The sequence below is a fragment of the Chenopodium quinoa genome, unplaced genomic scaffold (assembly GCF_001683475.1).
Source record: "Chenopodium quinoa cultivar QQ74 unplaced genomic scaffold, ASM168347v1, whole genome shotgun sequence".
In the NCBI taxonomy this organism is placed as follows: Eukaryota; Viridiplantae; Streptophyta; class Magnoliopsida; order Caryophyllales; family Amaranthaceae; genus Chenopodium; species Chenopodium quinoa.
Window position 1 is genome coordinate 1200105 of NW_018742334.1, and position 15120 is coordinate 1215224.

Below are 15120 nucleotides of genomic sequence, written 5' to 3' on the forward strand. Positions count from 1 at the left end.
AAACATGCAAGAACTAGCAAATAATTAACAACAAAGTAAAAAGAAGTAGAAAAGATGAGTAAGAAATGGTTACTATGAAGCTTCAAAGTGAGCAACAATGGTGGATTTGTCTTCTACAATGATTGAATTTGAATGTTTCCAAGCTAATAATTGAGAACTAACTAATGATTTGAGAATTTAATGTTCTAAGACTACAAACTAAGAGGAAAGCTCTAAAAAACTGCATAGTCCGTACAAATGAGCTCAAAGGGGGTATTTATAAGACCCCCAAATAAAAAGGACGGAGAAAACAAGAATCGGGCTTGACTGCAGGTCCGCACGGACGTGCCAGATTCGGCACGGACGTGCAAGCATAAGCACGGTCGTTCCAGATTCGGCACGGACGTGCAGAGGGGGCAGAATTGAGGCAGAACGTACTGCTAAGAATCAAGCAGCCCCGCACGGACGTGCAGATATTGGCACGGACGTGCAGATATTGGCACGGACGTGCAGCTACATATGCACGGACGTGCTTAATTTGGCACGTCTGTGCAGGCCTTGGCATAATGTTCTAAGTTTCTGGAGCACTCCTGCACGGACGTGCAAGGTCTGGCACGGCCGTGCAGCCTCTTCTGCACGGACGTGCCAAATTAAGCACGGCCGTGCAGGCCTTGGCAGCTTGTTGAAACTTTCTGGAACCTCCTGCACGGACGTGCAAGGTCTGGCACGGCCGTGCAGGGTATTTTAAGCCCTTTTTTCCATCTTTTCTTCTATATTACTCCTTTCCTTGGCTTCTTTTAACCATCTTCTTGCTTCTAACCTCGGCTTTTTATCCATGGGCTCCATTTGGTCGTTTTTTTGAACCTAGAATCTCAACAAAAACACCAACAACCCGTGAAGCATAGGATACACAAAAATTGCATAATAATAGAGTAAAAATGAACCAAAACGCAAATTTTATCAAGTAAACTAGGTTCAAAACACCCTAAAATCATATCAAATAGCAAGTTATCATGAAACCATCTAATTTGCCTTATAACACTCAATTTGTCCATTCGAAACTTGCACCTATTTCGTAAACTCAAGTCTACCACAAAAATTTTTAACAACATATAATGGTTATATATGGATCCAAACGTCATTATATTACCCTAAAAAATATCCTTTAAGGTCTCAAGAATTTTCTCCACCGAACCCCGTAACGTCAAAAATTACTTAAAATGCGTGGATAATAGCCTTCAATTTTGTAAATGTTTGACCTTTATTTGCTCGGATATAAAAATTGCCGATAAATTTACCATAGTCCCCAATACCCTCCAGGAGTCCAATTGGGTGGGTGGAACCTTCTAATTTTCCTTAAAACGCTCAATTAGCCTGTTTTAAACACTCACCGATTTCGTGAACTCAAGCCTATCGCGGACATTTATGAAAACATATAATGGTTATCTATGGTTCCAAACGTCATTAAATGACCCTAAAATGTATCCTTTATGGTTTCAAGACTTTTCTCCACTGGACCACATAACGTCAAAAATTCCTCAAAAAGCGTGGATAATAGTCTTCAATTTTGAAATATTTTGACCATTTTTTGCCCGAAAATAAAATTTTTCGAGATGTTTACCATGATACCTAATACCCTCCAGGAGTCCAATTGTGTGGGTGAAACCATCTAATTTGCCTAAAAACACTCAATTTGCCTGTTTAAAATTTGCACCGAATTCACGAACTCAAGCCTACAACGGACATTTAAGACTACATATAATGGACATATATGATTCCAAACGTCATTATATGACCCTAAAATGCATCCCCTAGGGTCTCAAGATTTTTCTCCACCGGAACCCGTAACGTCAAAAATTCCTCAAAAAACATGGATAATAGCCTTCAATTTTCCCATAAAGAAAAATTTCCGAGATGTTTACCATGGTACATAATACCCTACGGAAGTCAAATTGGGTGGGTGGAACCATCTAATTTGCCTTATAACACTCAATTTGTCCATTCGAAACTTGCACCGATTTCGTAAACTCAAGCCTACCACGGACATTTATAACAAAATCTAATGGTTATATATGGCTCCAAACGTCATTATATTAACCTAATCTGTATCCTTTAGGGTCTCAAGAATTTTCGCCACTGGACCCCGTAACGTCAAAAATTCCTTAAAATGCGTGGATAATAACCTTCAATAATTTTGAAATTTTTTGACCTTTATTTTCTTGGAAATAAAAATTGTCGAGAAGTTTACCATAGTCCCCAATACCCTCCAGGAGTCCAATTGGGTGGGTGGAACCATCTAATTTGTCTTAAAACGCTCAATTAGCCTGTTCTAAACATTCACCGATTTCTCGAACTCAAGCCTATCACGGACATTTATGAAAACATATAATGGTTATCTATGGTTCCAAACGTCATTAAATCACTAGTAGAAAAAGGCTTAATTGCGTCGCTCATTATAGTGTATTTTCGTCGCTTCTATGAGCGACGCAACTGCTCGCGACTTAAATGACTTAAAAGTCATTTGCGTCGCTCCTAGGCGCGACGCAAATAAGAGTCATTTGCGTCGCTCCTTTATAAAGGAGCGACGCAAATAACTCTTCTAATAAACTTGTTTTTTGTTATTTGCGTCACTCCTTTATAAAAGTGCGACGCAAATGACTCTTATTTGCGTCACTTCTTTATAAAGGAGCGACCCAAATAACTCTTCTGATAAACTTCTTTTTTATTATTTGCGTCACTCCTTTATTAAGAGCGACGCAAATGACTCTTCTGATAAACTTCTTATTTGTTATTTGCGTCACTTATTTATATAGGAGTGACGCAAATGACTGAGTAGACAATACAAAATTGTTGTATTTGCATCACTTGTTTGTTTAATGAGTGACGCAAATGAGGTGAATTTTTTTTTTAAAAATTATAATAATTGCCTTGTATATGTTTGTAGTACCTGTTTTCCTTGCTAGTGGTATAAAGTAATATGCTAACGCTAATAATTGAAATTAAAATGCAATATTATTGAATTTAAATGTAAATTTCAGCAGAGTCTCAAAATTTTACAACTCAAAATTATTGATATCATCAACCAACACAAGAACAAAGACCAACCCAAAATGTTGGTACCCCAAATACATTCATTTCAAGCCTAAGAACTAAAACAAAAAAAAGTCTAACAAACAAATGGATTTAGCTAAGTTTAAATCTAAATTTCAACATTGATCATGAAATAGTTTGACTAAATATCTCGAACCTCATTTATCTCCTCCCCATTATAAGGTATTGTTCTTCAAAAATCCTGTTAACACAACACAAAAACAAAAACTAATCAATTCAAGAGTGTAGCCAATTTAAAATAAATTGATGAATTAGTAGTGAAAGATCTGACAACACATACTAACAAGATCCTCATTACTACGGTGATGTTGAACTGTTTCAAACATATAGTACACGACATAGTAGCCACATCTCACTTCCTCCCAATTTTTGATGATACTACACGCTCGCATCATAGCCACAAAGTCAATAGACTCATTCAACTCATTTCAAACAAGATAAAACCTAAGCATGAAAAATAAGAATACTAATCATATCATTCTCACCACATTTTAAAGAGAAAAACATCTCGGATTAGAACTTAATTCACAACTTTAAAGAGAAAAACAGGCCATTATATTCAGTTTTGATAAATTTATATCCATGATTTAAGGATCATACATATATTAAATCAAAATCAATCTTCTTCAATAATTCTTCCTGTAAATTCTGCAATTGCAACTATTACAGTAACTAATCCGAGATTTTTAGTAACGTATTATTCGAATTTTGCATTCTTTACAATGTTAGCATCATTCATTGACTCCAGAGTAAGATCATGATATCTTCGATTCGAACACTTGGTGATGAGGACTACTAAAGATTAGATTTCAGCTAGAACTCTACAGAGTTAATATACTGCTGGAAGGTTGGGTGATTATTTCATTATTTGATTAATAACATACACAAATACTATGGACCAATTTAAGCTACAATTGCTATTAATCACGGCCCTAATAAGTTTAGTCCTGTTTTACCAAAGTTTATATTTCTAGCTTAAACATGTTCATTGTACCTGTCTTCTCGTAGACAAAACAAAATGAAAATTGCAGTGCTATTATTCTCTTAAAATACGAAATGCAAAAACAGAATGTCATCAACTCATAATCACTTTATCAGTAAGTAGTAATTAACATCATCATTTCAATTTGAGGTAAAAAATATCATACACAAAACAAAGGAATAACATTGTGTCATTATTTTGACTACTTCTCTTAAAATTCTTATTCAGTAATGAAGAACTAGATTATGCCGCTTTAATTGTAATTTTTTTTTAAAAACTTCAATTGTAATGTTAAATTACTTTTAATATGAGAGAAATCAAGTAAGAAATTAATTATTACCTCAAATTATAGAACAACTAAACCAGAAAATTCACTGAATAACAATAAGATTAGAGTTAATTTAAATATAAGAGAGAGAAACCTTGACATTATCCCCTGCAATTCACAAACAACTCAACAACAAAATAGCTATCTGCAAAAAATTTCCCACTACACTAGGCCAGACCACCGCACTCACCATCAACCACAAGCACCTGCTGCATACCTGCACCAAGTAATTCACTAATCTAACTTTATATCTAGATACAAACACTCGACCAAACAAGAAAAAGTCAATATAATTAAGCAATACTCTAGAAGTAATCTGATATAGAAACAAATACTTTATTTTTATAATGGAAAATCTACTAATTTTGTAATAAGAATCTATTATTACACTAAATCAATAATCTGACAAAATTCCAATCAACATATAACAAACTAAACAGAAATTCAACTATAACACCAAATTAATTTTTTTAATTTCACGCCAAAATCAATACACACTCATGAAATTAAATTTTGACCCTACATCATCTACTAAGTTAAAAATTCTTATAAAATTAAAATCATTTCGCAACTCTAATTACAGTAAAATTAAAAACATCATATAAATCAATAGCATAAAACGATAATTTAATAAAATAATTTAAATCAATCAAAATTAAATCATTTTGCACTTCTTATTACCTAAAACGATAATTTCTCACCTCTTATTACTGTCAACCATCTCCACTGCTTCCCCTGCTAACCATCAACAGCAACACCAACAAGCAGCAATCCCTTGCTAGCCTCGATGTAGAGTATTTCATCTCGATTATCAGCGGTTTTAATAGTTCGAATTTCGTGGGGGTTTTGGTCGATTTTTGCTCAAAAATAGGGTGTTTTTCCTCGGATTTGCTTGAAAATGGGGGGTTTTGGCTTGGAAATTTTGGGATTTTCAATTACTGGTTGAATTTATTGATTTTGGGGTCAAATTTGTTGTTTTGGGGTCGAATTTATCAGGGTTTTGCTGTTGAATTCGCTAGGGTTTTGCAGTACGAACGACAACAAGGCAGCGCTGAAGATTCGGCTATTTAGACAAATTTCTTGAGGTTTTGATGTTGAATTTTAGGGGAATTTTTCAGTTGAAGCTGCTAGGGTTTTGAAGTTCGAACGGCGACAGGCAGCAAGAGTGTTTTATATTGAATGTGAGGAAGAGTTGAGTGGATTGTAATTGTAATAGTCATTTGCGTCACTCAATAAGGAAAGAAGTGACACAATTTACTCACAAAGCTATTTGCGTCACCTGTTAATAAATGAGCGACGCAAATAACATTATCTTTTGCGTCGTTTTTATTTATGAAAGCGACGCAAATATGAGTAAGCTGAAATATATCAGTCTTTTGCTTCGCTTTGTAGTTAATGTGCGACGCAAATTACTTATAGTGAAGCTAAAATATATTATTTGCGTCATTTGTTTCTACGAGTGACGCAAATAAGGTGACGCAAATGAGCATTTTTCTACTAGTGAATGACCCTAAAATGTATCCTCTAGGGTCTCAAGACTTTTCTCCACTGGACCACTTAACGTTAAAAATTACTCAAAAAACGTGGATAAAATTTGAAATATTTTGACCTTTTTTTGCCCGGAAATAAAATTTGCCGAGATGTTTACCATGATCCCTAATACCCTCCGGGAGTCGAGTTGTGTGGGTGTAACCATCTGATTTTCCTTTAAATTTGCACCGATTTCGTGAACTCAAGCCTACCACAAACATTTATGACATCATATAATGGTCATATATGGTTCCAAACGTCATTATATGACCCTAAAATGTATCCTCTAGGGTCTCAAGACTTTTCTCCACTGGACCCTGTAACGTCAAAAATTCCTTAAAAAGTGTGGATAATAGCCTTTAATTTTGGAATTTTTTGAACTTTTTTTGTCCGGAAATAAAAATTTCCGAGATTTTTACCATATTCCCTAATACCCTCTGGGATTCCAATTGGGTTTGTGGAACCATCTAAATTGCCTTAAAACGCTCAATTTTCCCATTCAAAACTTGCACCGATTTCATAAACTCAAGCCTACCACGGACATTTATGACAACATGTAATGGTTATATATGGCTCCAAACGCCATTATATGATTCTAAAATGTATTTTCTAGGGTATCAAGAATTTTCGCCACCGGGCCCCGTAACGTCAAAAGTTCCCCAAAAAGCGTGAATAATAGCCTTCAATTTTGGAATTTTTTGACCTTTTTTTACCTGGAAATAAAAATTGCTGAGAAGTTTACCGTGGTCCCCAATACCCTCTGGGAGTCCAACTGGGTGGGTGGAACCATCTATTTTGCCTTAAAACGCTCAATTTGCTCGTTTGAAATTTGCCCCGATTTCGTTAACTCTAGCCTACCCGGACATTTATGACAACATATAATGGTCATATATGGTTTCAAAGTCATTATATGATCCTAAAATGTATCCTTTAGGGTTTCAAGACTTTTCTCCACAGGCCCCGTAACGTCAAAAATTCCTAAAAAAAAAAAACCGTGGATAATAAGCCTTCAATTTTGGAAATTTTTGAAATATTTTTTTTGTCCGGAAATAAAAATTGCCGAGATGCTTACCTTGGTCCCCAATACCCTCCGGGAGTCCAATTGGTGGGTGGAACCATCTAATTTTTCTTGAAACGCTCAATATGCCCATTTGAAACTTGCACCTATTTCGTGAACTCAATTTGCCCGTTTAAAACTTGCACCAATTTCGTGAACGTTCAATAGTAAAATTTGGTAAATTTTCTAAGGTTATAAACTAATAAATGTATGCATTAATAATCCTTACTCATCAGTCTCATCACAAACGACGCCTCAAGTACATGACATATACTGTTTTTAAAAAAAAAAAATACAAGACATATATAGGAACAACAAGATCAAAACATTGCATACTCTTGAAATCATTATAAGGATTTATCATTAATTTTTATTAAGATGATAAATGTCCAGGTTATAGCAAAGCCAAGCCAAGCAAAGCAATGCGAGGGACATACCACACACGTACATTTTTTTTTGGTCACAACTTAGCACACTAAGTCGCTTGTGTTATTCCGAATATTATATTACATACGAGTATTATACATAATTTGTTATGAAGTATACTTCTTGATATGCAATAGGGAAATCTATGGTCCCCCTGGGCTGTTGATACTGAAGGTAGAATTGACTACAGCCACCCCTTAATTAAAACCCTAAAATAGGGGAAATTGAGGTTATATGGGTGTACTTAGTGGTAGTTGGGGCTAAGTGAGTGTAATTAACTAGTTATTAGAGGTAATTGTGTTGTATGGACATTGGTTCTGGGCCTCATTAACAAATAATGTTCATAAAAAGTGTTTTTCTTTTTTGAATTATAAGGTAGTTAAGGTGCATTCTATTCACCTGATTTTTATTTATCTAAACTTATCTAATCTTATCTGAACTTGTCTTAACGCATCTAAACTTATATGAATTATCACAATTTATCTGAACTTATTTTTTCTGAACTTATCTAATCTGAACTTATTAATTAACCCTTATTTGAACTTATTCGAACTTATTTTTCCTGAAATAAATGGAAATAAGGTGAATAAAACAGGGCCTTATTTGCAAAATGAGTGTTTTTTATTGGGAGTAAATGTATACATACCCTATTAGGCTCACCAGGGGTGTCGGGTTTGGACCAAGACAGTATCCATCCAAGGGCAAGAGGAGTTGCATCACGCTCGAGACCATACAAGAGCGCCCCCTTAGAGCCCTTGTGCACAAACACAGCCCCATCACCTCCGTTGATGTAATCAGGAAGCCTCGCCATAAAATTCCCAATCCAACTATGGTTTCTGTACGACCTCATTCGTTGTCCGAAACTGCTTCTGATGGAGACCACTGCCATTGCTTGAATCTGATTATTGCTTATGTTGTTTGTCATTATGTAGTTCTTTGCGTCTTTCATCCCCTCTTCCATCATCGCCTTTTCTTTCTCACCCATCACATTGTCCCTTTTCTGTTGCACAGACGACGCCATTCTTCTTCAATTCTGTTACATTTCTCACAAAATTATCTGTTAATGTATGAATAGTGAAAAAAAAACAGATTAATTAAGTGCAGATACTGTATCATTTTATTTTTGTAAGTCTTTTGTACCGAAGCTTCTAGCATAGTCGTCGACTACGGATGACTATGGTTAACTAAAATAAAAGACTAAATTTCAGCTATTCGATGTTTTCAATTGCTTAATCTATCCTTCTAAATTTTTTTTAGTTACACATCATTTAAGTCATAGCGATCAATTTCGATGACGTACATGTGAATTAATTAACAACATGAGTCAACATAAATATTGACCTACATACATATTCTTTAATTGCACTTTTTAAACGATTAAAATTTCACAACATATATCACTTATATTAGTATCAATGAATTTGATCTGAGTGTAATGAAAATGCCAGGGGCTAAAACAAGGGGTGAAAAGAGAGAGCGTACCTTAATTGAAATAGTATATATGTTACAGATTAATTAAAATTTGAGGATATGTAAGGCCAGAGGACAAAAGGATTGTCTATTTATAGACAACTGGCGATATATGAGGATAATCATGCATGCATTATTGAAATGATCTAGCTTTAATTTGAATTAAAAAAAATAAAAAAGAAAAAAAGAAAAAAAAGAAGAATAAGAATATCTTTATAAATGATGAAGAATTTAAATAGATATATTAGAAAATTTTATTCATTGAAGCATTATTTATGCGTTAATACACGTATTTTTTCTTTGTTTTCACAATAGCAAAGGCAACAACAAACCAACACTTTTGTCAAAAAAAAAAAATAATAATAATAATTAGAGATGGTAAAACGACATCTTCTTGCTATGTTGTTCGCCCTTTGAACCTGTTCTCTTGGGACTTTGAGAATTGCACACCTGTTATTACACGTTCTCGGTGTGTAAGAAAACTCACAAAATTAAAGAAAAAAAATATATGCAAGGGTTTGCAACTGAGTTAGCTAATTGTCGGTAATCGATCTCTAGCAAGCAAACTAAGATTTGACTATAGTAATTCGGTCGAACCTACTATTACTTATGAACAATTGAACCATGTAGGATTGTATCTTAGCTTTAAGCACCGTAGGGCTGTAGGACTGATTTTAGCCATCGGGAATTGGCTATTTTCTTGTTGTGAAAATTAATCGAATTTTCTGTTTAAGAAAATTCAAAAAACAAATGCATGAAGTATCACACTTTATGAAGTCAAAGGATATAGTATTCCGTAGTATTTGTGGAGAAGAATCAATTTTTAGCTAGGTTTGCATCCGATTCTTCAAAATTAATTTGTAATGGGTATCATATTCTTTGATATTGGAGAATTAATCCTGCCACTAATATTACTTTGTAATTTACTAAGGGTTATTTTTTTGATAATGGTCCTCCAAAAAAAGGAATTAATTTTAAGGCCCAATAGTTTACAACTAAATAACAATAAGTCAATTTAGCCAAGTTTGCGGGATAGACATTTTAAGAGGAGGAACGAGTATCGTTGTAATTGTCATCTTTTAAGTCTGCATCCTATAGCCGACCACAAGTTTTTTTTTGACACCTTTCCAAAATGCCTCGTATTAATATAGTGTAGTCTGATTGCTCATGCAGTCTCACTTATATGAAAGTCTTCTGATTCTTATTTTTTTCATGTGGGACTTGAATTTGTTGAAAGGAACACCTTCAATTCAGAGTTTCCCATCGAGCATAATAATGAGTTAGGTTTGGCAAATGGATGAGATATGACAATGCATTGAATAGCTTAATTGACCATTTTCTAGGATATCTTTGACTTGGGTGGCCTGGCTTGTGTTACTAGCCTTTTTCTTGGTGTCTTGATAAATCAAAAGGCAACATACAATATTTTGTTCGTTTCTTTGCGAAAGCAGCTAGATCGAGTATCGTTCGATGCAACTGTACGTGGCTTGTAATTTAAAATGTTAAAGCAATTGCATGCTTGGTAATTTATAAAGGGTTCATCATTTATGCGCTAGGTATGCAACTCATTTCTTTTAGTTATTCTGAGATACATTGCTCAAAACCTGCAAAACCCGGTGTTACATAGGAGAACGGAACACATTGAACTGAATCGTCATTTTGTGACAGGCATTATCAAAGATAGGATGATTTCAATTGCTCTGGTGCAAAGGGAATTTGAGATCGTCATGCTTCTAACTTGAGGGAGGTGCATATTGATAAAATTAGTGTTCTAGATTTACGAGAGGTTTTTATATATTAAAGGAGTGTGTGTGAATAATGTCCATTTCCAAGCGTGCAAATATATAGATATATTTTATGATTTTTTTACCTAGTTAAGTGGACGAGGAATTTAGGGTATATTGTATATACAATTATATATACTACAACCATTTATATTATTAGCAACATCTATCAAAAATATAGATGTTTCATATGTATATTCTTTGCAACTATTATTTTCCTTTTTAACCTGTTATTTTCCTAATCTCTCTCCTCATCATATGCCATTAGTCGAAATAGATCGATCTATGTACTATTTTATTTATCTCTTCTTCATTTAACACTCACAAAATAACATTTGTCTAGGACTCCGTGCAACCCCTCTAGAGTTACAAATAATTAGAGATTGTATGTTGAAGTTGAATTAATGAGGACGAGAATTCAATTCAAGACTTATTTATCAAATTATCTTTGTAGCCTTTTATTTTAAATTTGGTTGTTACGTATATATAAGCGATATAATAAGTTTAAATAAACAAGTTAGAACACACTCAAATAATAAAATATGAAGATTTAGTCATATATATAGCGTAAATATGCTTGCATTACAAGAGAGATCTTTATTTTAATTAAAACAACTACTATGTAGTACGAAGCTTATTATTGTGAAATGCGTACTTGCATAACACAACCAGCAGGAACCTCAATACCTCATTTAGCAAGCCATTTGAATAATAATCATTACATAATAAGCTAATTCGAGAGATATGCAACTAGGGCAAAACCATAGTTTAGAGCATATATCTTCCCTCCTAAAATTGGGTCCTCGTATTCACTTCTATATTCAGACGCATCAAGTTTGACTTTGATAACGTTCCAGTCAACTTCTCCCATTGGCCCGGCTTCTACATAAGCCTGTACACAATATAATTTTAACAATCATTAATTCTAGTACATTTTAAAACAGTGCCGGATCTTGGGCCAAAAAGTTAGAGGGCCATGATTTGATCGTTCATTTTTTGCTAAAAAATTACATTATTTAACCAATATTTGCTCTAACTATTCAATTTATTAGATACCATATTACTTATAACATTTTCTATTTTAAGAAAAAAAAAGACTAAAATCAGGAAATAGAAATGGGTTTTGGGGGTAATACCGTACCTTCTGTTTTGGAGTGTCAAAAGCCACAAGCCATTTCCTTGCAGTGGAATCAGTACCATCAGCATAAACAATCCCCCCTACAGATCCTTCTGGAAGTGGTCCTCGGTGATCGAACCGGACTTCTTCATCCTGAACTGGAATGAACTCGGGGTAGGACGTCACCGGCTTTCCAGACCAGTTATGCTCATCAACCTTTTGCAAGGTTATATTGTCCTTAGTACGGTTTACAAGGAAACCTCGAGTAAGCGATTGCACCTCTGCCTCGACCTTTCCTTCCGAAGCTATTTTAGCCTTTGCTTTTGCCATCACCTCCTCTATTGCAGCTATTTCCTTGTTGCTTAGCACCGATGATGGGACTTGTTCGGTTGAAGCCATGTTTTCTAGTCCATGCATGTTAAACAATAGATCGAATAAATAACTAACATAGTTTGACTTTTTGCTCTATTATTTCCCTATCCTTTATCGAAATTTATAATCATTGTGTTTAATATAATTTTATTGTGTAAAATATTGTTACATATGTAGTATATATTAAAATAAAATTTCATAATATTAACTTTATAATAATTATAATTATTTAAATTTAGTATTATATACTTGTATATATTTTAATGGATTGGATTAAGCTAGTGCATTAACAAATGTGTGATATTTAAATGTGTTACCTCACTATGAAAGATAAGGGAAATAATTTTGGCAATATAAATTGATGAGAAAGTTAGTACATACTTTGTATATTTAGGAATACGAGACATTATGATTACCACCATTATGCTACGCGTACTAATTTAAATTAATTAACCTTATATATACATTTTATTGTGCTAAAATAAACGTCACATAATTTACCTGGCCTAGCAATAAATGATTAGGAGGCAAACTGAGTTACATACCTTAATTAAGTTTGATACTGTTATAGTGAAGAGCGCTACTACTGGATAAAAAACGTATTTGTTGTGAGATGATACAATGCCTATAAGGGCAAATAAACTTCATATTTATAGGAAGGATATGAATCTAAGAACAAGAGCACCTCTAGAAATAATATATAACCTTTTGTTTTTGGGCAAAGGGAAGCTAAGTAATAATGGCGAACTTATTCCCAATCAAAAAGATGTTTTAAAACATGCACACGCACTTACACACATGAAAAAAATAATAATAAGAGAAAGTGAATTTATTCTGTCACCTTATTAATATGTTTTCAAATTAAAATTAATTAACTAAGGCTGGAAAAACAAACTCATTACGGTAGACTTGGTCCTTTAATTTAACATGATAGTTATTATATTTATGATAATATTTGTTGCAGTTTACGATAGATTTTTTATGTATATTTTGTATCCTCATCGTACTAGATTTCCTAACGTGATTAGGATTAATATTGTAAACTCTATATATATATTGATCAATGGTACAACTCTAATTTGAGAAGTTTTCCTAAATTTACCATGGTATCAAAGCCAGCGTGACGCCATCAAGGTCATGACTTTGAATCTCGTCCACCTCCACTTTCAAGTGGAATATTTTGCGCAGGATATGCGGATCAGGGCCTATGCTACAACCACACTTCAAACCCAATGGGCTCTTGTGTGAGGGGGTGTACGTGATAGAGTATAAAACATATTTCTAGAATTCAACATCAGTTTAAGTTTTTTGTTGAGTTGATCCTTTAACACATCATATATGTTTCTTGTCTTGAATAAAATTAATTGATTGAGCTAGTCTCTGCTCAAGTTCTTTGTTGCCCTATTGCTTTACTCGTTCTATATGAGTAGGCATACTTTATTGTTTCATATTCCAAAACTAAGTTTATGTTAGAGAACTACTCAATCAAAAGCTTAAACTAGTAAATGAATTTCAAAATTGATATATATCTCTATCATGCTTCGTCACAATTGAAATTAAAGGGGTTTTGACCAATGTTTTTTTTTTTTTGGTCTTCATTAGGTTCTTATGTTAGGCTTTTTAACATGGTCAATAACAACAAATAAGTGTTTGGTAATTGACTTTTTATCTTAATTGAAAAAAGCAGTCTTACTATTTTTTTGCTTCACCTTATTATTTTTCCGCCCTTAATTACTTTTCACTAATTAACACTTCCTCTGTTTTCTTTTAATTGCAACACACCTTTTTAACACGTTTAATTTTTTAGAAATTGATTAGAGTAGGTAAACGAGATATTTTATCAAAATAATTTTAACACCAAGATTAGAGAAGGGTTATTAAAAGTATGTGTATAAATTATTTTGATTAATTTTTCCGTTTACATATTCTAATAATCTATTCCCTAAAGTGCATGCTAAATAAGAAGGTGTTTTGCGTTAAAAAAAAAGACCCTAGAGCTAATTATTAGCTATTATTCCCTCCGTTTTTAATCTTTTTTTGGCCGTTTTTAAATACTTGCTCCATTTTAAATACTTACAATATTTACTTCATTTCTCTTACCTAATGTACCCAACATAAATAATATTTTATTAATTTCATATTATCTCTCCTCTATTCTCTCAACTACTTTTATTATTATTATTTTTTTATATAATTTTTAATATTTTTCCCTACCCCACTACTTCCATATTTTATTACTTTATCCAATTCATAAATAAATGAAGCAAGTATTTCAAAACAGAGGGAGTAGTGGTTAACCGAAACTAATTCGAGTGAAGAGTTCTTTCATCAATCATGTAAACAGACTTCAAAAGCACTTGCCTACTATCAAAAGCCAACCACATTAATCCCTCATCATTGCATCAAAAGTAAATGTTGATCCATGAACTTTCCTTGCAAACACTTGTTTTTTATTCACCTTAGTACCTTTCCCAATAGAATTCTTTTCCCAATAGAATTCTTATTTCCATTTAAAGTCGCTACTTTCAATCTTAGGTCCTTGCTTAGGGTCATTTTATTTCAATTCAAATCAGTTATACCTAGTGTCTCTCCTTATTCTAATAACAAAGTCGTTTCTCTATTCCAACATCTTTCTCAAGAAAATTCTTTTTCTCTAACAAATTAAAGTTGTTTCTTTATTCCAATGTCTTTCCGAAGAAAATTCTAATTCCCTAACAAAGTGGTGTTATCATCTTGGCATATTTGCCGAGATAATGCCTTATCCTCCAACAATGTTTTGCTTCTATCTCAATATAATTAAACTCAATCCATTCCTTCCCTTATACATCAAGTCATTATTGAATCCCCTCTAATGAATCTGACATTTGAAGGAACAATCAACTTCAATTTCAACTACAACGACATCGATTGCAGACACCGGACACATGTTTAGTATGTTTTCCAAGTACCTACATTACACAGAGG

The 15120-nt window shown here is 33.5% G+C and overlaps 2 protein-coding genes across 8 annotated transcripts; both read right to left on the minus strand.

The window, feature by feature from the left end:
- Positions 1 to 3030: 3030 nt before the first annotated feature.
- LOC110693078 lies at positions 3031 to 9209 on the minus strand. 7 transcript variants are annotated; one of them, XR_002505553.1, is made up of 4 exons: positions 8896 to 9209; positions 7003 to 8446; positions 5102 to 6908; positions 3031 to 4617 (listed from the first exon to the last, which is right to left on the minus strand). XR_002505553.1 is itself a non-coding variant. In XM_021870215.1 (4 exons), exons 2-3 carry the CDS (start codon positions 8432 to 8434, stop codon positions 4516 to 4518), a joined length of 477 nt encoding a protein of 158 aa, XP_021725907.1. In that variant the 5' UTR covers positions 8435 to 8446; positions 8896 to 8987; the 3' UTR covers positions 3031 to 3271; positions 4495 to 4515. The 7 variants fall into 7 exon arrangements, 3 of the variants coding, with proteins under 3 accessions (XP_021725907.1, XP_021725914.1, XP_021725902.1); XR_002505554.1 differs by having other exon boundaries at positions 3031 to 3271; positions 3371 to 4617; positions 5102 to 8446; XM_021870215.1 differs by lacking the exon at positions 5102 to 6908 and having other exon boundaries at positions 3031 to 3271; positions 4495 to 4617; positions 8060 to 8446; positions 8896 to 8987.
- Positions 9210 to 11200: 1991 nt separating this feature from the next.
- LOC110693111 lies at positions 11201 to 12839 on the minus strand. The gene is made up of 3 exons (XM_021870238.1): positions 12702 to 12839; positions 11809 to 12188; positions 11201 to 11559 (listed from the first exon to the last, which is right to left on the minus strand). Exons 2-3 carry the CDS (start codon positions 12181 to 12183, stop codon positions 11398 to 11400), a joined length of 537 nt encoding a protein of 178 aa, XP_021725930.1. The 5' UTR covers positions 12184 to 12188; positions 12702 to 12839; the 3' UTR covers positions 11201 to 11397.
- Positions 12840 to 15120: the final 2281 nt, after the last annotated feature.